The sequence below is a fragment of the Lepus europaeus genome, chromosome 18 (genome assembly GCF_033115175.1).
Source record: "Lepus europaeus isolate LE1 chromosome 18, mLepTim1.pri, whole genome shotgun sequence".
Classification (NCBI taxonomy): Eukaryota; Metazoa; Chordata; class Mammalia; order Lagomorpha; family Leporidae; genus Lepus; species Lepus europaeus.
The window spans coordinates 42,367,754-42,393,013 of NC_084844.1; the positions used below are offsets into that span (position 1 = coordinate 42,367,754).

Genomic DNA, 25,260 nt, shown 5'->3' on the forward strand with positions numbered 1-25,260 from the left:
CAGGGCCACCGTGGGCATACGGTTGAGTGAATCAGTGGATGCAAATTCTCTGTGACTCTGTCTCTTACTTCTCTCAGCCTCTCAAGTAAACATTTTTTAAAAGAACAAACACCAGAAATCTAAATATAATTCATGACATTATATGTATAACAGGACATATTCCTTTGTAATCTAGAAGTAGGAAACAATTTTCCTAGGAAAACTCAAAATCTAGAATCAATTAAAAAAGGGAAATTCAATTACATCAAACTTATCAATGTAAACAAAAAACAGAGCATCCTAACAAATTCAAAAGACACAAGGCAAGCTGGAAAAAAATTGCAACTTTAAGTCAAGACAAAGTGCTAATATCAATAAAATGTTAAAAGCTCTTAAATGCAGAGCAGGCAAAAGACCCATAACATAAAATTGAACAATATATGAGACAATCATTGGATAAAATACTTACAAGAACCTCATAAACCTATTTAAAGATACACAATCAACTTTGTGATTAGAGAAATGCATTCAAAATTATACTGGGATCCTGGTTACCTATTAGGTGATATAAATTCAAACTTTTCAAACCAAGTTTATATTAAGGCTATGCACAGCAAGAGTCTCCAATACACTGCTAGTGGGACTGTAAAATGGAATGGTCTACGGCGAGGAACTTAGTAATACTTAGAAAAATTCTAAATGTGTTTACCCTTTTATCCAGCAATTCTACTTCTAGGGATCTTTTCCAAATACTTATTGAAGTTATTTAGGGACAGTGGTGTTCACCATGTTAAATAGCAAAAGTCTAGAAACAATCCAGATACCCATCACACATGACACATTCCAAAATGGAGTCCTATGCATCATGATATAGATGAGATAGATCCCTATGTACTGAACAGAGTCATCTTAAAGGATGTATTATTAAGGAAAAAGAACAAGACATATAACCATATATATGTATATATACACATACAAATATACATTTATATAACTATATATAGTGCAATCTTTCATATCAGAAGTGGGGAGATAGAACATATCTCAATATGTTCTCAATATACAAACATTTTTGTATACCTATAAAAAAGAAATATTAAGATACAGCCAAATGTTTTATGTAATGTTAAGATTTCATGAATAACAATCATCACCAAGGTAAAGAAGAAAACAGGATGTAAGAGTCAGAGAAACACCATTTCTCTGAAAATACCTTTTTATATAATCTGAGTTCAGTTATCCCTAAAAACTGAGAGTCAACTGAAAGAAATGAACCTAAACTTACATCAAGTTGATGATAACAGAAATATAGACAAAAGATTCATTTCAAGGTGTGACAGAACACAGAAATGACTACACACCCTTAGGAACATAAATTCTAATAGCAAACAAAACTGCTAAGAAATCTTAAAGTTCATTTAGTAGTCTGTAATCTAATTGTAGCAATACTGGTATTATTCTGAAACTATTGTGGGATGATGCAAATAAGCAATTATGTTAATGCTGTTAGGAACTATTTATAGGACATATGGGGGATAGAAGAACAAATTAAATCTTCCTAAGGAAGCGAAGAGATAAATCCAAAATGAGGGACATATAGAGAACAATTGACTGAGGAAAAAATAGGAGTAGGAGGCTGGGTAAAGGGACTGATGCATGGGGATTTTAACCAAATAGTTTCCATACTGTCAGTTCTTCTTCCATGTATTTTTAAATACTTTATTGCATGTTCTTAGTTGTTTCCAGCTGAAGATTCAATCACATATATTACAGGTTGAGAATTCCTGATCTAAAAATCTTAAATTCAGAATGTTCTAAAATAAGTCAAACTTTATGAGTATCATGTCTGTACTTAAAATGCTTGAGATTTCAAAGCATTCTGGATTTTGATTTTTGTATTAGGGATGCTCACCTGGTAAAGGCTATGCAAATATTCTAAAATCTGAAAAATTCGCAAACCTAAAACACTTCTGGTTTCAAGTATTTAGAATAAGAGACATCCAACTATACCAAAAACAGACAAATGTAATCAATTTAGTAAGTAAAAGGAAAATGGAAACTATTGATTAATGGATATTCATTCCCAGCAGGTGATTTGTTATGCCTTTCAAAATGCTGAGAGATAATATATCCTAGAACACAAAATATGCAAATTACTGCTTTACTTAGAATATAATAGTTGTCTAATAGATGTAGTTTCCGACCACAGCAGACTTACCTAAAAACTAATGTATCTAAATAATATATAAAATAAGTTATAAGGGGAAGGCATTGTGGCTCAGTGGAATAAGCCACCATGTGGAATAGCTACATCCCCTATCAGACTGACGGGTTCAGTGCTGGCTGCTCTGCTTCTGACCTATCTCCTGCTAATGCAGCTGGGAAGCAGTAGATGATGGCCCAAGTACTTGGGCCCCTGCCATCCATGTGGGAGACCCAGATAGAGTTCCTGGCTCCTGCCTTTGGCCTGTCCAAGCCTGGGCTATTGAAGCCACTTAGCATGTGAACAAGAAGATGGAAGATACATATATCTCTCTGCCACTGTCTTTCAAATAAATAAATAAATAAATAAATATTTTAAAATAAAGTATGCTGTAATAAACACTTAAGCCTTCAAAAATTATTCTTTTGAGTAATATACTATTATTTTATTTCATGAATATTTCTAAAAGTAAGAACAGAGTGTTACAATTCAAACATATTGAAATTATCTTCCTTTTCCTTTGTGAGAATGTTACAGTAATCTCTCAGTAATATGAAGCAATTCCTTATACCATCTTCCAATGAGAATGGAATGACAAACACTGTCACTACTATTGTATTAGAATTTTCTGCTATATTCAGAATCTAATCCTGATATAGCCTAAACTAAATTCATTTGTTAATGAAATAATATGTCCTTTCCTTCAAAAAAAAGTACTTACAAGTGTAATGGGAAGAGATATTTCTACTTCTACACTGTAGAGGTTCCCTACAATTAAAAAGAGAAATTTAAGTAATCAGGAAATAGTCAATTACTCATATTCCTTCAAGTGTAATAGCATATATAAAAGCTGAAACAAAATTCTACGTGTCAAAAGCAACCACCCTGTATTTCCACAACATTGTTGAATATACCTTTTTTAAAAATATATTGGTTTTAAAGCACTCTGACTGAAGGCTGCTTTCTGCAATCCATAGAAAGAATCTTACTAAGTGCCCAACTGAACTCTCAAAGTGGCAATAAAACGCTAAATAATAAATTCCTGATATTGCACACTTTTTAAAATTATCTATTTATTTGAAAGGTAGAGTTACAGAGAGAGAGGGAGTCAGAGAGACAGAACCATATGCTGGTTCTCTCCCCAGATGGCTGCAACAGCCAGGTCTGGCCCAGGCCGAAGCCAGTAGCCAGGAGCTTCTTCTAAGTCTTCCAAGTAGGTGCAGGGGCCCAGGCACTTGGGTCATCTTTCGCTGCTTTCCCAGGCGCATTAGCAGGGAGCTGCATCAGAAGTGGAGCAGCCGGGACTTGAACCAGTGTCCATATGGGACTCCTGTGCCACAGGCGGCGGCTTTCTTTGCTATGCCAAAATGCTGGCCCCTTAAATTTTTAAAAATATATTTTTAAAAATGTATTTGAGAGACACGGAGAGAGATCCCACCTTCTGGCTTACTTTCAGATGCCCACAGTGACCGGAGCTGGGCTGGAACAGAGACGGGAGTTGGGAATTCAATCCAGGTCTCCCACGTGGATGGCAAGAATGCAGTTATTCGAGCCATCACTGCTACTTCTAAGGGTCTGCGCTGGTGTGAAGCTGGAGTCAGGACCCAGAGCCAGGACTCAGCCCCAGATACTCTGATGGGGATGCCTGTCTTAACCTTCATCTCAACTGCCCATATGGGATGTCAGTGCTGCAGGTGGCAGCTTAACTCCCTGTGTCACAGCCCCGGCCTGGCACACTTTTGAAATATGGACACTTTTTGAGGAACATTAGTTTTCTACAAAAGAGGACTCCTCAACTCTAGTTTCTTTTCTCCCTTCCTTTTTTTTTTTTTTTTTTTAAAGATTTTATTTATTTCAGAGGCAAAGTTGCAGAGACAGAGAGAGAGCTCTTCTATCCACTAGGGCATTCCCCAAATCATCACAACCACCAGGGCTGGGCCAGGCTGAAGCCAGGATCCAGGAGTTTCCAGTCTCTATGAGGATGCTATGGCCCAAGCACTTGGACCATCCTCCACTGCCTTCCCGGGCACAGTAGAGGGAGCTGGATTGGAAGTAGAGCAGCCGGGACTTGAACCAGTGCCACAGGTGGCGGCTTAACCCGATACAACACAACACCAGCCCCTTAGTTTCTTTCCTAAAAAAATAAACTTAAAATTTTAACACAGTAAATTCTATTGGAGCCCGCAATTCAAATAATGGTAAATGCAATTTAAAGACAAACAAAGGAGTTAGTAACAGTCATGAAGGGATTTCATGTTAACAATTGCTATTTTTAAAATAGCAACAGTATGGTAATCAAAGCACATGGCTTTACTTGCTCTTTTCTAAGGTAAACTGATCATTCTGGAAATGAGATTTGAGTTTAAATTTTATACAGTCCACTAAAGAGTGGAATGACAGCAATCATAAATCTGATCGCATCCTATAAAACTCATGACCAAAGTTTTCTCTTTTATATTATTTCCTGTACTTTAAAGACTATAATCTTTCTCAGAAAGACAATATATGAAAAAGCCACAGAAATCACCTGAAATTGATATTATTATTTTTAAAACACAAAATCAAAAAGTCATTAATGTAGCACCAAAAATGTCACTGGAGAAAACACCACTCACATGCTCTTACTCTCCGTAGTAAGTTTCATGAAGAACAGTAAGAAAACTTTATCCCTAAATACATAAAACATATTTATTTTACCACAGGAATTGATAATAAAAAGCATAAGACGCTCATTTTAAAATGTAGTGTAGCTTCTGTGTAGCCTTAGGCAAATGATCCTTTGTATTAGAGAAAGATAAAATAATCATGTTTTAAATACTTCTTTCTGTACCTTCTGAAAAGGATGAAATATTTAAGTGGTTAATAAATTTGAAAAGCTGACTGAGCATAATAATCACTACAGCAGGGAAGGACATAAAAATCAAGCTGATTCTTTAAAAGTAACAGACAATTGTACCATTTTAAAAAGAACATAAAAAGGCAAGAAATAGAAAGCTTAATATCTTAGAAACAATCTACAAGGAAGGTCTAATTCATTTTAACATTTTTCAACACATAAAAAGAATTCAAGTAGAGGCATTAAAAACCCCACAAATTCTTAACAAGCAAATGTTAAAAGGGGGAACCCCGACTCCAACAGACAGATTAGAAAGGAGGCAGGGCTGGCTCTAACACGCACGTCTTCTGTCCTTTAACAAATCTGAGATCCACAGGCACGAGCAAGGCCATGGATTTAGAAAGGAATCTGTCCATTCTGTCGTGTGTGCACCTCTTGCAATAGATTTGAGTCAGCACCAATGACAGCGCTGCAGTCCTCCTATGTGGTACTGATCAGGTGGTTGCAGAGCCTCAGCTCACAGCAACACAATGCAGCTGAGCAGGCAAGCACAGCCACAGCCACAACCGGGTCCGACTCTCCAGAGCAACACGACCTCTAAGCTTTAAGTTTCCGGGAGAAAATGAGATGCTGATGGTGAAGACGACACTATGGTAAGCTGTTATTTACATCAGTAAAAGAGTGAACTCCGAATATTTTTCCTTTTCCTTTTTTTTTTTTTTTGAGAAAAAGTCAACGTTAAGACTGAATATATATTCAATAGCAAGTGCATGCACCAGAAATTTGCTGCAGTGTCAGTGGAGGGATTTCTTTTTAATACTCATTTACTTGGTAAATAGATATATACATAGAAATATATACATATTGCCCTATCTAGAAGATACAGAAAAAAAGATATTTTTCCTTTAGAAAATGGCACTTAAATATACAGGAAAAAAAAATATCACTGCAGAAAACATGAGGTTTAAAGGTATAGTGTTGACTTGGATTTTTCAAGTGCCTTAAAATGCTTTACAAGGATCTATTTATCTTAAGAAGACAAGCATGAAATTCCAAAGAGCTGCTTTAATATCTAAATAAAATCTCAGCCTACACACATACACACTGAGTCTTATATTACTGCAGAGATTTAAAGAGAGACATGACAGCCATTTTCCCCCATCTAAGAAAGCATGTTATCAAAAATAGTAATAGCTTAAGACTGCAACTCTTTATATTTGTAGAGAATGTCATTTTATAATATTAAGGTTCTGGGAAGCTAAATAAGAAAAAATATGGTAAAAGGGAGAAAATGCAGGATAGGGTAGGGGGAGAGAATCTCTCTCTACCACATAGCCCCAGTTGAAGGATTAGGCATTTGGACTATAAATGAAGGGGAGCTTTGTTAGTTTAATCACTGGAACAATTATAAAAGGACTCGACAACAAGGAGGTTTATTGAAAATTTTGCCTAATGCCAACTGACCCATGCAGATGCCTAAATTGTATTTGCATATTAAAAGAAGGGTGTATCTGTTTGTTTCCAGGCTCTGATGGAATATCAGATATTGAAAATGTCTCCCTGCCTGTTCATCCTTCTGTTTCTCACACCTGGTATTTTATGCATTTGTCCTCTCCAATGTAAATGCACAGAGAGGCACAGGCATGTGGATTGTTCAGGCAGAAACTTGACTACATTACCATCTGGACTGCAAGAGAATATTATTCATTTAAACCTGTCTCATAACCACTTCACTGATCTGCATAACCAGTTAACGCAATATACCAATCTGAGGACCCTGGACATTTCAAATAACAGGCTCGAAAGCCTGCCTGCTCAGTTACCTCGGTCTCTCTGGAACGTGTCTGCTGCTAACAACAACATTAAACTTCTTGACAAATCTGATACTGCTTATCAGTGGAACCTTAAATATCTGGATGTTTCTAAGAATATGCTGGAAAAGGTTGTCCTCATTAAAAATACATTAAGAAGCCTTGAGGTTCTCAACCTCAGTAGTAACAAACTTTGGACAGTTCCAACCAACATGCCTTCCAGATTACTTATTGTGGACCTGTCTAATAATTCCTTGACCCAAATCCTTCCAGGAACATTAATGAACCTGACAAATCTCACCCATCTTTACCTGCACAACAATAAGTTCACATTCATTCCAGATCAATCTTTTGATCAACTCTTTCAGTTGCAAGAGATAACCCTTTATAATAACAGGTGGTCATGTGACCACAGACAAAACATTACTTACTTATTGAAGTGGATGATGGAAACAAAAGCCCATGTGTTAGGGACTCCCTGTTCTAACCAAACATCACCTCCGCGGGAACATGACATAGATCCCACGCCTGCAGGATTTACCTCAAGCTTATTCACCATGAGTGGCATGCAGACAGTGGACACCATTAACTCTCTGAGTATGGTAACTCAACCTAAAGTAACCAAAATACCCAAACAATTTCGAGCAAAGGAAACAACACTTGGTGTCTCACTAAACAAAGACAGCACCTTCACTAGCACTGATAAGGCCTTGGTGCCCTATGCAGAAGATACAGCCACAGAAATGATCAAATCACACGAAGCAGCAGCTGCGACTCTCACTATTCATCTCCAGGATGGAACGGTTACAAACACAAGCCTCACTAGCTCAACAAGATCATCCCCAACACCCCTGACCCTAAGTATCACTAGTGGCATGCCAAATAATTTCTCTGAAATGCCTCAACAAAGCACAACCCTTAACTTACGGAGGGAAGAGACTACCACAAACGTAAAGACTCGCTTACCTTCCGTTGCAAGTGCTTGGGAAGTAAATGCCTCATTTCTCTTAATGCTCAATGCTGTGGTCATTCTGGCTGTCTGAGGGTCTGCATTTTCTGATCTAATGAAAGCACTCTTCCCTGTTGTACAGTTGGGAAAATATGCCCTTATCTAACCAGTGACTCAAGCTATATTAAGTATTCAAGAAAGCCAGTCTTACATTTCTGACTCTGATGTAAATGAAGTAACTTGTCTTAAATAAAAGAAGTGCACAATGTCTTGGTACTTGCTGCTATTTTACTGTCTTAAGTAAAACTAATGAGTTTCTTTTTTTTTAATGAAATGTTTTCTTTTTAAGGCTTCAATTTATTGCGCAAAATACAAAGCATCTAAACTTTAATATGTATTTTATGTATGTTTACACTGTCAGACATCTGAGAAAAAAATAAAAGGTCTATGCTCATAACTGTGTCGTTTGGCTTTCTAGTCATACAAATCTTATCTAGCAGAATAAAAACAACCTAACAGTTCTTGGTGAATTCTCTAAGGTAAATGAAAAGAGGCGGTATCCAAAGATTCTGCCACTGAAATAAAACTGTGGCTGCCACCCCCATGAGTGGTTATGCCACATCATTATTTTACACACAAGCCATAATTGTTTTAAATCTAAATGATGTCCTGCTTCTAAGGAACTCTTGGCTACTTTACAGATTATATAATGGACAAAAGCTCTTCAAAAAGCTAGAAGACACTAGGCATTGCATTTTAATAAGGAAAGTTTAACTTTGGCTTTTTTTGCATTTAAGAAAAGTATTAAAAACCAATGAAAAGCTTTAGTTTAAGGCAGGTAAAGGAATGGTTTTAGTTTATATTTAACAGACATTTTACTACTGAAAAATTTAAATATTTACAACATTAAATCCTACTAGGGCAAGAGAGGGAAATTTATCTTTTGTACATTCAGAAATTAGAATCTGACTTACCCAATAACAAAGCACAACCCTTAACTTACTTAAAAATAAGATCAGTTTATGGATAAAACCATGGGGTCTAACGAGCCTGGATGGTACTGAGGGAGGGAGAGAAGTGAGAGGGATTCATTTGGTGCTGGAACCAGGAGATGAAGCCAACTGAGGCAGACTGAGGACTAAGGCCAGATGTGGGGTAGAGCTTGACACTCCCAATCAAACTACAATGGGATTCAAATTTGATGAAAATCACTGAGAAGGTTCTACAAAGACAAAAGTAAGTCACCTTACGAATTAGTGACAAACCTAAGTTAAGACTAGATTAAAATGCAAGACAGCGTAACTGAGACAGGTGAGCCACAAATGAGGTATTTAATTTATGAGACATACGGAAGAATCTAATTTCAAACATTTCCAGAGTTGGAAAAATAATACTGAAAATTTTATGTTCTTGAGAAATTTTTAAAACTCAGATGATCTTCTCTTTTGGTTTAAGAATATTTATATTTAGAAAGAGAAGAGTGGGCCGGTGTTAAAGCGTAGCAGGTAAAGCTGCTGCCTGCAGTGCCGGCATCCCATATGGGCACCGGTTAGAGTCCCAGCTGCTCCACTTTTGATCCAGATCTCTGCTATGGCCTGAGGAAGCAGAAGATGGCCCAAGACCTTGGGCCCCTGGACCCGCATGGGAAGACCCAGAGGCGGCTCCTGGCTCCTGGCTTTGGATCGGCACAGCTCCGGCTGTTGGGGCTAATTGGGGGGTGAACCAATGGATGAAAGACCTCTCTTTCTCTCTCTCTCTCTCTCTGCCTCTCCTCTGTGTAACTTTTTCACATAAAAAATAAATCTTTAAAAAAAAAAAGAGAGTAACAACATTTTAATGGACTTTCTAATTTTTTCTTTTTAAGAAGGTTTATGGAAAAATTACAGTTAAGCTTCAATAAAATGATTCTCCTCTTGTTATCTAGTATAGTGGCTCTTAAACATTTATCTACTGCAGTAAACCTAAATGGCTCATTGAAGGGAATCTTATCATGAAGAAAAGGGGTTATGTGAAAAAGTCTCCTAAATGATTTTAAAATGCATTCATTGCCTAAGTGAGTAAGCTGGCCCTTCAGCCACGCAAACAGGGACCCAGTACGTTCAATAGCCCCAAAAGAGACACAGTGTTCAGACAATCCCTTTCCTACCACAAACCTACTTTTTTTTTAAATTTTGAAAAATACATGTACTGAGTTCCACAGAAAGAAGGTTTCTTAGAGGCAAGTGTCTTTCACTCTGGGGATGCCAAGATCGATGTTTTACAGTTCCTCGGAGGGCGGGGAATACACCAAAGTGAAATCATGGACTACAGCTTTAGGAGTACTTATGGATTTTATCAGCAGTACTCGACATGTATGCAAAAAGTAGAGGAAAAATTCAGGATACTTACAAGCACAACATATGTCTACTATTCAGACTAAGTTCTTAGAAATATTATCTAGCCTTAAAGTAATTAGAAAATATTTCCTTACAGAAATGGTATTATTATCATTGTTAACGGAAGAGGGCTCATTATTTGACATTAAAGCCAGTACTACTGTATTACTGGGATCTGTAAACATTTCAAATGCAGTAGTCCTCAGTGTCTTTCTAGCTCATCAGATACAGAAATATATATATAATATATATATAAGTATATATGTACAGTCCCTGAATTTTGATGGTTCAACTTAAGACTTTTCATCTTTATGATGGTGCAAAAGGATAACAGTACAACCATTCTGTTTCTCAACTTTCAGTACAGTATGGAATATACTACATGAGGTATTTAATACTTTATCATAAAATAGGCTTTTTATTAGATGATTTTGCCCAGTGGTAAGCTAACGTAAACTGCTCTGAGTACATTTTTGATATGCCAGGTGGAGCTATGTTGTTTAGGAGGTTGGGTATATTGGTATGTATAAGATGGTATGTAAGATGAGGAGCATTGGTACGCATATACCTATGCCTATCTACAACTATCCCATGCACCCATCCCTAAGGTTTGGCTCTGTTTTACAAATAACTTGCCTCTACCACTTCTCAGCTACATAACCCTAAATGCATAACAAAAAATAAAGTACTTTAATGTCCTGCATCTCATTTATCATCTACAAAACAGGCTAGTAGAATGTAGAGTGGTTTTTTCCTGAGGCTTAACCAACATAATTTACATAAAGCCTTCAGTGTCCTACCCTACTCTTACATGCTATTCAATAATCTGTAATGATGCTACAAAGCAAGAGCAAATTCTGTTCACTGACACCCAAAATGTCAGCCAAGAGCCAAAACAAAATTAACAACTTGATAAGGAATGATACCATGTATGGCAAACTACCAGACAACATCATGCTGGTGAAAAGTAAGTCGTATCTTTATTACAATCAAAATCAAAACAAAGATGCTCATTACTGCTATTCTTTTTTTAATATTATTTGGGAAATTCTAGAACAAAACCGAGAAACAACAGATAAAACCATAGGAAACTAATGAAGTAAATGATCATTAGCAGGTGAAAGAATTATATATCTTATAGAAAGAGACTTCCAGACCCAGGACAGGCAGGGTCTGTGCTACATCCCTCAGAAGCAGGAAACAGCTATAGAATCTATGATGATTCTATGCCCTTCAGCATCCCTTAAGATTAAGATCTGGAATCTCTGAGAGCGGAATGATATAGGCAAGCAGACAGGATTAAATGAATTAGATTTGTGAGCTGGAAGATCATGCCTCCTGTGTGATCTCACACCCCTTCCTGATCTCACCTGTATGCCTACCTGCCAATCAGATTACTCTCCTTTGGGAGTAGATAAAAGGCCTGGATCAGGGCTGGCGCTGTGGCCTGAAGACTGGCATCCTACATGGGCACCTGTTCGAGACCCGGCTGCTCCACTTCTGATTCAGCTCTCTGCTATGGCCTGGGAAAGCAGTCAAAGATGGCCCAAGACTTTGGGCCCCTGCACCTGCGTGGGAGACCTGCAAGAAACTCCCGGCTCCTGGCTTTGGATTGGTGCAGCTCTGGCCATTGCAGCCAACTGGGGAGTGAACCATCGGATGGAGGACCTCTCTCTATCTCTCTCTGCTTCTCCTCTAATTCTGACTTTCAAATAAATAAATAAATCTTAAAAAAAAAAAGAATAAAGATTTATTTTTTACTTGAGAGTCACAGTTACACATAGAGAGGAGAGGAGGGGAGAGAGAGAGAGAGAGAGAGAGAGAGAGAGAGAGAGAGAGAGAGAGGTCCTCCATCTGATAGTTCATTCCCCAGTTGGCCGCAATAGCCGGTGCTGCACCAATCCAAAGCCAGGAGCCAGGAGCCTCTTCTAAGTCTCCCACATGGGTGCAGGGGCCCAAGGACTTGGGCCATCCTTGACTGCTTTCCAAGGCCATAGCAGAGAGTTGGACTGGAAGAGGAGCAGCCAGGATCAGAACCAGCGCCCATATGGGATGCCGGTGCTTCAGGCCAGGGCGTTAACCTGCTGTGCCACAGCGCCGGCTCCAAATAAATAAATCTTTAAAAAAAAGGCCTGGAGCATGATGGGTCCCTCTCTTGTTGTCCTGTGCCTGTGGGCACATGGCCTTCTGGACTCCCGCTCTCTACTTTCCTGCCCGCAGGCTTGCTCCACATGGCTCCCGGCCTGCTCTCTGCCTGGTATGGACCCAATTTAGTTTCTAGACTTCTTTCTCTTCTAAGATTTCTTTCTGCCCTAAATAAAGTCCTCACTTTCCTGCGTATTTTTCTCAGTGAATAAATGCTAAAACTGTTAAATTATGTATCTTAAAGATTGCTCAGGAGCACCTTCAGAAGCATATTTCTCAGTAGCTAACAACAAAGCAAACATGGAAACATTCATGATTTCCTCAAAAAATAATTAGAAAACTACAGGGAAAATATACAATGCCAGGAAAAATATTTACCTTAAATATGGAGGACAAAATCGAAAAAGCTGAAAAACATGAATGAGAAGTATATCCCAAGAACTGATGAAGACTACTAAGATTTCTCCATTCATTTATTCTTTCACTCAACAAATATTTAGTCAGGACCTAGAATTTACTCAAGGTTAAACACAGGAGACATACCTTGATTGCACATTGTAAAGTTGCAGGTATTTCCAGTGTAATTTATGAATTAAGTCAATTCTGACAAATATTCCAGTGAAAATCTTGGAAGATGGCATAAAATATTGAGGTACATTTTGAAAAATGGACAGGCAAGAATAGAAAATGGAGGAATTAATAGAAGTATGTCAACTTTCTTGAGAGGAAAACCTATTCCAAGTATAATAACAAAGATAGAAAGGAGGTGGTACAGGGTCGGGTGCTGTGGTGCAGCAGGTTCAGTTGCCACCTGCAGCACTGGCATCTCACACTAGTTTGAGTCCTAGCTGCTCCACATCTGATCCAGCTCCCTGCTAATGGGACTGGGAAAGTAGCAGAAGATGGCCCAAGTGTTTGGGGCCCTGCACCCTTGTGAGAGACCCAAATGAAGCTCCTGGCTCCTGGTTTCAGCCTGGCCCAGCCCTGGCTGTTGTGGGATCTGGGGATAAATAAATAAACCAGTGGATGGAAGACTGCCCTCTCGTTGCCTTTGCCTCTCCCTCTGTAACTCTGCCTTTTAAATAAATAAATATAAATAAATAAATAAAATTCTCTTGAAGAAAGGCAATGGTAGAAAAACAGAAAGGTAGATAAGTACAATATAGAAACGACAGCATAATTAGAGCATAGTACACCTAAGACTTCAATCTAGGAAAAAGCCTTACGAATCAGCTGTGTCACATCAACAAATCAGCCCTCTGTGTCTCTGTGTCCTCTCAGAGTTGTTCTAAGAAGATGAGATAATACATGAAAAGTGTTTACAACAATGCCTCATACATAGAAAATCAGAAACCAAAGGGAAAAATTCAATAAACAATGATGGGAAAACAATTTAAGACTCAACTTCACGTCATACAGCAGCATTAAGAACTGAAAAAGTTAATATCAACATGAATGTCAGAAAATCAGAAATTTTAGAGAAATTTATAAATCTCCATGGGAAAGGTTTGTTTTTAATTAGAAAAAAATCATGAAGAACACACTGATAGATTTGTTTATGGAAAACTTCCAAATCCATGGTGAAATAAGTCTAATAAAAATACCCAAATAGAGTATCATAAAGGAGATTGTTAATTAGGAGTTTATAAAGTTGATATGAAGCAATACTATGATTTCTAAGCACAAGTGAGCAAAGGGCCCACACGTTTACAAGGTAGGACGCTTGCTGACTAACAAGTATGTGAGAATATGGCCCACCACATAACTGAGAACTGCAACACAAACGTGAGACCGTTTTTTATTACAAAAATAGCAAGCAGGGGTGGGCACTTAGTCTAGCAGTTAAAATCCAGGTAAGATGCCATGCGCCCATATCAGAGTACCTGAGTTCAATACTTGGCTCTACCCTCTGACTCCAGCTTCCTGCTAATGCGGACGCTAGGAGTTAGTGGTGACAGCTAACAGGACCAGTTCCTCGACACTCATGTTGAAGATTAGATTGAGTTCTCAGTCCCTGGCTTTAGTTGCGGCTTTTACAGGGATCTGGGGAGGGAACCAGTGAAGGAGAACACGCATGTTCACGCTCTCCCTCTATCTATCAAATAAATCAATAAATAAAACTGCAAGTAATTTTTTGGAAAGAAATAAAAACTAATCCTGGGGCAGGTATAATGAAATGGCTGCATTCACATATTGGTATAACTTTGTACAGCAACTTAGCAATGAATCAAAAATCTAAAATACTTTAATCTTCGCCCTAGTAAATTTTAGATAAATCACAATATTCTTTCTAACCATAAGAAAAATGGAAGCAATGCTACACATTCACCATTAGGAACATGATGACCCACTGACCACAATATTATGTAGCCAATAAAAATATTTAAGAAGAGTTTGTTAAAGTTTCAAATGTGGAAAATGCAAATATTAGAAAGATAAGCAGGGATGGGCACTTGGCTAAGTGGTTAAGGCCTTGTTTGGTATGTCCACATCTCGTATCAGAGCTCCTGGGCTCGAGTCTCTCCTCCACATCCAATCCAGTCTTATTATTGCATACCCTGGGAGGTAGCAGGTGATAGCACACACACCTGTGACTAAGAACCTGGTTGATATGCCCACAATCCATATCAGAGTGCCTGGATTCAAGCTCCTCTTCCACTTGTGATCCACCTTACTGTCAATGTACACCCTGGAAGGCAGCAGGTGACAGTTTGAGTACCTGAATCCCTGTCACCCAGGTGAGAGATCCAGATAGAGCTCCTGGCTCCTAAATTTGGCCTGGGCCAGCCAGGCTGTCGTGGGCATCTGAGGAGTGAACCAGCAGATGGGAGACCTCTCTCTGCCTCCATTGCTCTCTTTTTCAAATAAAATTAAAACAATCCATAAATTAAACATTTTAAAGAAGAAAAATTATAGGATATAAACATACATGCTATAAATCTATGGATAGAAACAAAAAGCTAACAGTATATTCCAAGAATATTTTATGACCTGAGTTGTCCTTAAAAACCATCATCTAAGGAAATGATTGGAATATCTGTCTGAGGGATCCAGATTAAGTGGGAAAACAAGAGAAATGAGAAGAGGCAAAGTGAACTGAGAATAGGTGGAAGGGGTCAAAGGACCACGAGCTATCATGAAGGTAAAGCTCAGACAGGCACACCCGGAGCTCCTGCAAGCACACGCTGTATTAACTGAATTCAGCTTGCTACAGGCAACTGTGGGCAGGACTGTTCCCTCAGCAAACTTCAACAGAGAAACTCTTTTATCTCCTTTATAAACAACAAGCAAACTTCAATCATTTCGCCAACCTCTCAGTCTGGTTTACCATACGAGCAGGCCCTTGCTCCCCTCTACAATACCATCCTAAATATTCCAGCTCCCCCACATTCCATAGTTCAACAAACACAGCTTCCTGAACTGTGCACTATCTTGTCACCAGGCTTTGAGATTCCGCATGTCCTCTTTCCTACACTCCTCTTCCCGCTCTCTTCTTGCCCTCCCAAACCTTACTCATGTTTTTGACTTCAGCTTATACATCACTTCCTCCTAGGAGTTTGTTTTTACGAATATCTTTATCAGAACTTATAACTAAAAGAGTGAATAAACATGTATCAAAGATGTGATCATTGGCCCAAAAATGAGCAAAATGTACTTAAGATCGACCAAGTCAAACCTGGCAGTTTTATTCTAGAGTCTACGTTTCTTCCATTTATGTCAAAGTTACAGCATCAAAATGGAGAAAGGAGAGGTGAAAGAAGGATAATTTGGCTAGGCTACCCACTTGTCACGCAAGAAACTAGTTCTGGGCAGCAGGGAATTAGGTTTGGAACAATTCCAGAGAAAAGGTTAATTCTAACACCAGTGAGAAATTCACTGGAGTAAATTGTTCACGGGAACTCAGGCAAGGAAGTACAAACAAATGTTGTGTCAACATGTTAATAATGTGTTAAGCAGATTAGTTTGTTTCACACTTTGAAAACCGTGGTTTCAAGTTAGGTCTTTCAGAAGCTCAGTTTTGAAGAAACACCATTTCAGTTCAACAGCCCTAAGTCAGATAATAATATTTACAAACCGGATGAGATGTAAGCACAGTACACCTGTTCATCCTGGTATGAAAACCCTGGCATACATTTCTGAATCTGTTCAAAGTTTTTGACCAGTTCAAAGCACAAAAATTAAACACATATACAAGCTGAAAACAGCACTTTTTCACTCGTGTCTTATCCAAACAATCGTAGTTACAAAGCACACAGTGGTTTAATAGAAAGAAAATGACAAAGTTTTGCCATCCAGAGTCTGTGCTCAGTTTTGAGCAAGCATGTGCGTGCTCTCTGGTAAAAGGTGCAGTTAAGGGGGCTGGCGCTGTGGTGCAGCGGGTTAAAGCCTTGGTCTGCAGTGCCGGCATCCCACATGGGCACCGGTTCAAGTCCCAGTTGCTCCTCTTCCAATCCAGCTCTCTGCTAATGCACCTGGGAAAAGCAGTAGAAGATGGCCCAAATCCTTGGGCCCATGTACCCACGTGGGAGACCCTGAAGAAGCTCCTAGCTCCTGGCTCCTAGCTTCAGATCAGTTCAGCTCCGGCTGTTGCGGCCATCTGGGGAGTGAACCAGCAGATAGAAGACCCCTCTCTCTGTCTCTACCTCTCTCTGTAAGTCTTTCAACTAAAGAAAATAAATCTTTTTTTTTTTTTTTTTAAAGGTGCAGTTAAGGATGCGTACTCCAGAGGGTGTCGTTAAGTGGTGGATTAAACCTTATATATGAAAGCACTCGGTAGTGCCACATGCAACAGTTTAATGATTACCACTGTCCCTTGTATAAGATTCATGGGTAATAAATAAGATTAGAAATGAAAATGACCGAACCTAAATGGTACATAATTCCCCACGCATATGCCCTTTACAGCTATGCTTCAAATAACCGATTTGTTGTTTACAGTATTTGTTATTTATTTATCCCTTGGTATAAAGTAATTTAACAGTAAAAAATTCGTTACTTGGATATTTCACATGGCCATCACAAGGCCACAGAAGAGTAAATCTGATGAAATGCCAGGAAATGTAGTTTTCCTTTTGTGCTATTTTGTTGTCCAGAGGCATTGCTCAAACACATTGAACATCTCTGGAAGGCCAAGGGAGCTTGAATGCCTGTCAAATGCTTGCCTCAGCAGAAAATAAATTAAAATTTAATGGCTTTTAATTGATAGAGAAAAAAACCAAAACACCAGTAAAGGAAAACAAGGATGCCAAACACCACAATAACCACTGGGAACACCCACACTTGCTAACCAAAGCCTCAGCACCTCTGACCACATCTGAGAGGGCTGGAGGCAGGGAGTGAGGGCACACGGTCCATTTACCAGCTCTATCACTAAGAGGTCAGACGCTCAGCTGCATGACACAGCAGCTCATGTCAATGACAAGTGATCAAAGGTAGCAAAAAGCTGTTCAAAAAACTCCACCAACTTGTAGGGTCCAACATGACCTCATGGTATGGCTTTTCTGTGATGATCACATGAAAACTCTCTTGCTTTAATAAAGCACATACTTGAAGCACTATATGCCTCTTGCTCTAACTTTAAATTCTACAAAAAAATCTGTAGGCCAATAGGCATGAACTTAGACATACCCTGTCAAAGTCTTTTAAAAACATATTAATCAAAGGATAAAGGAGTCACCCAAAATAGGAAAATATCTTCAGAATAAATGAGTTGATATAAATTGATTTTAACTGTAAACATTAATGTCACATGTGACACTCCTAAATTTCTGTATATTTCTTCAAGGCTGGAGTGTTGAGTCATTACACTTTTATTCCAATGAAACTGACATTACCAAAAACAGCTTTGGGGGCCCCTCCTTTAGAATACCACCAACAGTCATTTTACAAGTTACACAAGAAAAATCTCATTTTGATCAAAAGCAAAATTACCAAACTGATATGTGATCTTATTTATTAAACAATTTCAAGTATGAAGATTTTCCTATCACATACGATGACGTACTTGAGAGTTGGACAGCACTTCCATATGGGATGCCAGTGCTACGGCAGAGCTTTAGCCTAAAAGTAGCAGCGCTGGCCCCTCTATTGTCCATTTTTAAACTGGATTGTTTTTCTGCTAAGCATTGCTTGAGTTGCTTACACAGTCCAGTTACTAACCTCCTGTAAGATGCATCACTTGCAAATGTTTTCTCCCATTCACTGTCATTCACTCTACTGGTTATTCCCTTTGCTGTGCAGAAGCTCTTTCATGAAATTCCTGGTTGTTTGTTTGTTTGTTTGTTTGTTTTGACAGGCAGAGTGGACAGTGAGTGAGAGAGATAGAAAGGTCTTCCTTTGCCGTTGGTTCACCCTCCAATGGCCGCCGCGGCCAGCGCGCTGGGGCTGGCACACTGCGTTGATCCGAAGCCAGGAGCCAGGTGCTTCTCCTGGTCTCCCAAGGGGTGCAGGGCCCAAGCACTTAGGCCATCCTCCACTGCACTCCCGGGCCACAGCAGAGAGTTGGCCTGGAAGAGGGGCAACCAGGACAGAATCCGGCGCCCTGACCGGGACTAGAACCCGGTGTGCTGGCGCCTCAAGGCGGAGGATTAGCCTAGTGAGCCGTGGCGCCGGCTTGTTTTGTTTTTTTTACATCTATTTTTGCTTTGATTTTTAGAATCTGTTCCAAAAAATTCTTGTCCATTCCAGTGTCCTGAAGTATCTCTTATGTTTTCTTCTGGTATTTTCAAAATTTCAGGTCCTAAATCCATTTTCATTTGATTTCTGTATATGGTAAGTTAACTTTGCACATGGTGAAGGAGTCAAGTTTCAGTCTTATGTATGCTGACATCCAGATTTCTCAGCACCTTTTACTGGAAAGACTGTCCTTTTTCCAATGCATGCTCTTAGACTTCTGTCAAAGATGAGCTGGCACTTTCATTCTACTGATGTGTCTTATTTATGCCAATACCATGATGGTTTTAGTTACTGTAACTTTGTAATAAACTGTTTTAAGTTTATTTTTATGTATTTGAAAGGCAGAATGACATGGGAGTGGGGTGGGGGACAGGGAGAGATCTTCCATTAGCCACAACAGCTAGAGCTGAGCTAAGCCAAAGCGAGGAGCTTAGAATTCCACCTGGGTCTCCCACATGGGTAGCAGGGACCCAAGTACTTGAACTATCATCTACCTCCCAGGGTGCACACTGGCAGAAAGCTGGGACAGAAGTACAGGTGGGACTTCATCATAGGCACCCTGATAGAGGATGTGGGTGTCCTAAGTGCCACAGTGCCCATCCCCAGAATTTATTTTCAAGTCAGGCAGTATAACATCTCTTGCTTTTTTCTTTTTGCTCAAGACTGCTTTCCCTGCTTGGGATCTTTTGTGGTTTTACACAATTTTCAGTTTCTTTTCTAGTTTTATGAAAAATGTCATTAGTATTTTGATTGGGATTGCACTGAATCTATGAATGATTTTGGGCAGCATGGACACTTTAATGATACTGATTCTTCTGATTCTTGAACACAGGGCATCTTCCCATTTCTCTGTGTCCTCTTCAACTTTTTTCATCGATGTTTTACAGATTTTATTGTAGGGAATTTTCACCTCTTTGGTTAAATTTATTCCTTTTTTGATAGTTATTGGGATGGGATTGTTTTCCTGATTTTTTTAGGTGACTTGCTGTAGGTATATAACAGTGCTATTGTTTGGGACCAGTGGTATGGCATAGTGGGTTAGGCCACATGGTATCCCAGAGGAGTACCAGTTCAAGTCCTGGCTGCTCTACTTCCAATCCTTCCAATCCAGCTCCCTGATAATTTGCTTGGGAAGGCAGCAAAAGATGGACCAATTAGTTGGGTCCCTGCCACCCACTATGGAAAACCTGGATGTAGTTCTAGGCTCCTGGTTTCAGTCTGGCCCAGGCCAACTACTGTAGCCATTTGGGGAACCAGAGGATGGAAGATCTTTCTCTTGTCTCTCACTCTCTTTCTGTAACCTTTTCAAATAAATCAATAAATCTTCAAATAATGTTATTGATGTTTGTACGTTGACTTTGTATTCTGAAATTTTGCTGAATCAGTTTTTGGGTAGAGTCATTGGGTTTTCTATATGTAAGATAATGCCATTAGCAAACAGTGATAATTTGACTTACTCCTTTCTAATTTGGACAATTATTACTTATATATAAATTGTCCAATTGATTTCTTTCTCTTGCCCAACTACTCTGGCTAGGACTACTAGTACTGTGTAGAATAAAAGTGGTGAATGTGAGCATACCTCTCTTGTTCCAGATCTCAACCTTCAGTTTTCCCTCCCTCAGTTGGATGTTAGCTTTTGGTTCTTCATACATAGTTTCTATTATGTCGAGTACATTCCTTCTATACCTAATTTTTTCAAAGAGAAAAACCCTCATACCAATGCAGTTATGTGATTTTTCCCCCAAATAAAATTTTATGCCAAAATTTTTTTGATACAACTTGGTATTTTCAGAGGATTTTGGATTTCAGAATCATAGTTAAGAAGTTATGAATGTATACTATGATCCACATTATACAAATGATGAAATCATCCCAAAATAACAGCCAGAAAGTAGAGACAGGACTTAAACTCAGGCCTGAAACTTACAAATTCATGCATATGATGCAGGGAAAACTTAAATGACCAAATGTCTCTCATTATTTAGGCACCATTAATGATATCAGCTTCCAGACATAAAGAAATGGTGTATTTCAATGAATTCCAATGTTTACTGTATTCTACTGTCTATAAGCACTTACTATGCTACTAGGTAGAAGGAATACAAAGAACAAGAGGTGGTTTCTGACCACAAGAAGGTGGATGAATATGGGGGATGAAAGATTTAGAATATATATAGAGAAAAAAGCATACCTACTAAGTACAAAGTCCTAATATGACTTTGTTCAACTGTGAAATTGGGATAGGCTCACATAAAAAGCACTGACATCAGAATCAGACCTTGAAGGAAGAGAATTTCGAACAATGGTGGAAAGTACCTTGGACAGATCGGGGAAGTTGCACAAAGATTCGACATGGGAGGTAAAGACATGGATAATGGAAAACAACTTCTGTCTTGGAGCATTCTGCTGCTGCAAAGGTCAGAATTTTAAATTTTACTTAGTCATCATCAAGAGGCCTGAGGAGTTTACGATCAGTAACAGTGAGAAGATAATGAGAAATCCAAGCTTAGTGAGCCATTTGGCCAGGTGATGGTACAATTAACTAACACTGTAAAAAGAATACATCTGGATACAGAAATATGGAGGGAAAATGTTGACTCTCAAATTTTAATTAAGTGGAGACAGAGGTGCCTGAAGCACCAATAAAGAAATGCTAAAGTCTAGAATTCAAAATGGTCAGGATTAGTAAACTAGAATAAGTTACTAATAGTCTGCAGAAGGCCACAATAATAATATTGTTACCAGTAACTACATACCCCTCAAGAAAACCCACAGAACATGCCAGTAAGTAGAGAGGACAGTACCAAACTCCTCTGCATTACCTTAGTACTCTGACTTATAATATTTACTCTGGTTGCCAAGGAGCTTTTTTATTTATTTACTTCTTAGGCCTGACCACATTAATTTCCAGTCAGTGAGGTTATTATATGTACCACATAAATGAGATTTAGTGTACATGGGTTTCTTTATTTCAGAAGAAAAAAACTTAACTTCATAGCAAAGTCGAGCCAGTGAGGAACATGTATTGACTTGTACTTTTGCCATTTATGTGGCAATTTCCTTGTATGTCAACACCATTGTTCACAGCCCTGCAATTTTTTAAATGATGACAGCCAAGGTGATGAAAACATCAGCACAATACCACCCAGCTTCCTTGTACGTTAACCATCAGAAGGAAGGACTGACCAAAAGACAAAATTCCTTTAAAGAATATACTTAATTTTTTTCAAGGTGGGTGGTTAAATACATTAAATACACATAAAAAACTTCGTAAACTCAGTATGAAGGCATAACTTTCAAATGTGAGCCTTTCATTAAATTTCATATTAATAAAGTTTACCTTCTTTCTAAATGGTTAATTATTGTACTCCTGGAATGCATTATTCCTGAATTACTTTTATAACTTCATGGTAGCCATGGCTACTAACTGCCCTGTACACAATGTCACTCTAACAGTGAAAAACAGGTAACAATATCTTTAATACACTACTTGATTTTAAATAAAAAAACAAAAATATATTCATCTTGTTAGAATTGATCTAGTGAAAAAACTCAAATATAGAAAAGGGGACTAACAAAGTGATATTCACTAGATTCTTAAAACAAACAAGTAGGTGTTACAAAGACTTTATTTGAATACATTCACTTCTGCCAAAGGCCTTATGTTTACAATAGTAGCTTGGAAAACATTCAGTTGGATACTTCCAAAGAACAAATGGTAAGGCAAGTTTAGAACACGTGACTTTCTTACTAGTAGGGTTTAAATACCACATAGTAACTAAGAAATCAGAACCCTCACAGGACACTGGAGAAAATCTGAATTCTTACTCTTCAACAAAGAAAATCAAAAGGTAATATTAATTTGAAATTTTCCCAACTATATATTAAAGTCAAATATAACCTTCAGTATACATCAGATTTTAAACATTAAAATTTAAGTTTAAAAAATTACTGTATTTAATGCTGTCCAGCATGAGCTAGTTGTGACAAGCCAGTAGATGTGAGAGAAAGATGAAAGTAAACCAGCCCTGCTTCAAACAATCTCGTGGATGTTTATACTATGCCTTCAGAGTTCACATCTGGGAAAGAACACGGGCCTCAGATGCGAGTGCCCGTGCTGGGCATTTTAAGACACGTGTCCTCAGGAAGTTATAACTGTAGGCTGAGTCTGTAAAATGAAGCTGTTGACTTTGATTAATTCTAAATTTCTTCCTGTTTTCCAATGAACTTCTTAACAGCTAGCTTTTTATAAGGGTAGGGATGAAGGAAATCTCATCTCAGCAGTGGGGCGATCCTTTGGTTTAATCCTTTTTAGTCCCTGCAGTAAACATTTAAAAGTAATACCCTAATTTGTGACCTTAGCTTAAACCTCACATTGTTGGAACAAAGGCCATAAGAAATCTCAAGAATAATATATGCCAATATTTTTTTCAGGGCTTGTTATTCCATTCTCTAAAATGGCCTCTTCTCCGCCTCCACCTTCGCTGCAGGGACCTCAAACCCCTGTCTTTTTGTATTTTGTCTAAGGTTTTACTTTTTCTTTTTCATAGAAAGACCAAATGAAGCTCCTTTTATCCTTCAGACTGTTTTAGTCTAAAGTTGGTAGCTCTACCTAGAAAAGAGATATGTCAGCAGATTACGGAGAATAAAAAAAGGAGGCTTTTTTCATAAACAATGAAAAAGCACATTTACCTAACACAAATGTACTAAGTAAATACAATCAAGTATATATGCTTATCTGTGATCCAAGTGCTCGATTAAGTTTATGTAATTATTTTGAAACAGGAAAAAGATGTTCAGGCTGTCACTGATCAGCCTGCTCCTCCTGTCTGTTGGCAGCAGTCTGGAAACGTCAGCTACTACAGCAGCAAAGAGCACACCTTCTATGGCAGTCCCAAGCCTTAGTACCAAACCAAGCCTGAACACCAGGACCAGTCTGCATACTGAGATGACCCCGAGGCCTGGGACGCCGACGCACAGCTCCAAGATGCCGACTCCCGGGCCCAGTTCCCCGACACTGAGTCCCAGGAAGCCGACGCACAGCCCCAAGATGCAGACCCAGAGGCCCAGTTCGCCGACCCTGAGGCCCAGGAAGCCGACGCACAGCTCCAAGATGCTGACTCCCGGGCCCAGTTTCCCAACACTGAGTCCCAGGAAGCCGACGCACAGCCCCAAGATGACGACCCCGAGGCCCAGTTTGCAGACCCTGAGGTCCAGGAAGCCGACGCACAGCCCCACAACCCCAAGGAAGCAATCGGCAGTGACCTCAAAGACAGTCACAACTCTGACGACTCAGAGAAATGGTAGCACAAAGCTCAAGCCAATGGACAATTTACATTTTCTTTTCTATGTAATGTTTTTGTTGTTTTGTGTGCACTCAGGCTAAAGGGCACATCAACTGCCTACATAATTCTATGCTGAATGACAAGCATATCAGAAAATAAAATTTATTTCAACTTACTATTTAAGAAGTTATCATTATTCTAGCTTGATTGGTTGTCCACAAGTGTTAATTGTATAAACTTAAATATTATTTCCTTCCTTATAATAAAAGCTCATATTCCATATTAAATGTTTAAATAGGCAAAACACTAAACATTTGCATTTTATTTAATTTTTTTGGAAGATTTATTTATTTATTTGAAAGAGTTACAGAGAGAGAGGAAAGGAGGCAGGTTCTCTCTCTAATGGTTCACTCTCTTAATGGTCACAATGTCCTCAGGCCCAAGCCTGGGTGGGTAGAAAGGGCCCAAGCACTTATACTATCCTCTGTTGTTTTCCCAGGTGTATTAGCAGGGAACTGGCTCAGAAGTGGAATAGCCCACTGTTGTCTGGGATCACCATTTGCACTTTAAATATTTACAACACTGAACTAAAACTCAGATAGCTACATTAAAGGTCTAAAAAGAGAAATCATGTAGACAGGGACCACTGCTGTGGCGCAGCATGTGGCATAGCACCAGCATCCCATATGGGTGAGGATTCGAACTGGCTGCTCCACTTACAATCAGCTCTCTGCTAATGGCCTGGGAAAGCAGAAGATGGCCCAAGTGCTTGGGCCCCTGTACCCACAGGGGAGGCCAGGAGGAAGCTAATGGCTCCTGGCTTCTCTCTGCCTTTCAAATAAATAAAAATAAAATTTTTTAAAGAAATTGCATAGACAGCATTTAATCAAAGTATGCCTGAGAGATAAACAGAAAAGTATTTGTGTGAGAGAGAGAGAGAGAGAGAGAGAGAGAGAGAGAGAGAGACAAAAGGGAGATAGATGAGGCATAAGGAGCAGT

At 38.9% G+C, this 25,260-nt stretch overlaps 2 protein-coding genes across 3 annotated transcripts in view; one reads left to right on the forward strand and one right to left on the reverse strand.

Annotated features, from left to right (window-relative positions):
- Window positions 1-25,260, reverse strand: part of NF1 (neurofibromin 1) — a 291,063-nt gene that overhangs the window by 71,426 nt on the left and 194,377 nt on the right. The gene's annotated exons all lie outside the window — the stretch shown is intronic.
- OMG (oligodendrocyte myelin glycoprotein) lies at window positions 6,550-7,872 on the forward strand. The gene has a single exon (XM_062175351.1). It carries the CDS (start codon window positions 6,550-6,552, stop codon window positions 7,870-7,872), a length of 1,323 nt encoding a protein of 440 aa, XP_062031335.1.

Coding starts and splice junctions, on each gene's coding strand:
- OMG (XM_062175351.1), top strand. CDS start 6,550: ATGGAATATCAGATATTGAAAATGTCTCCCTGCCTGTTCATCCTTCTG.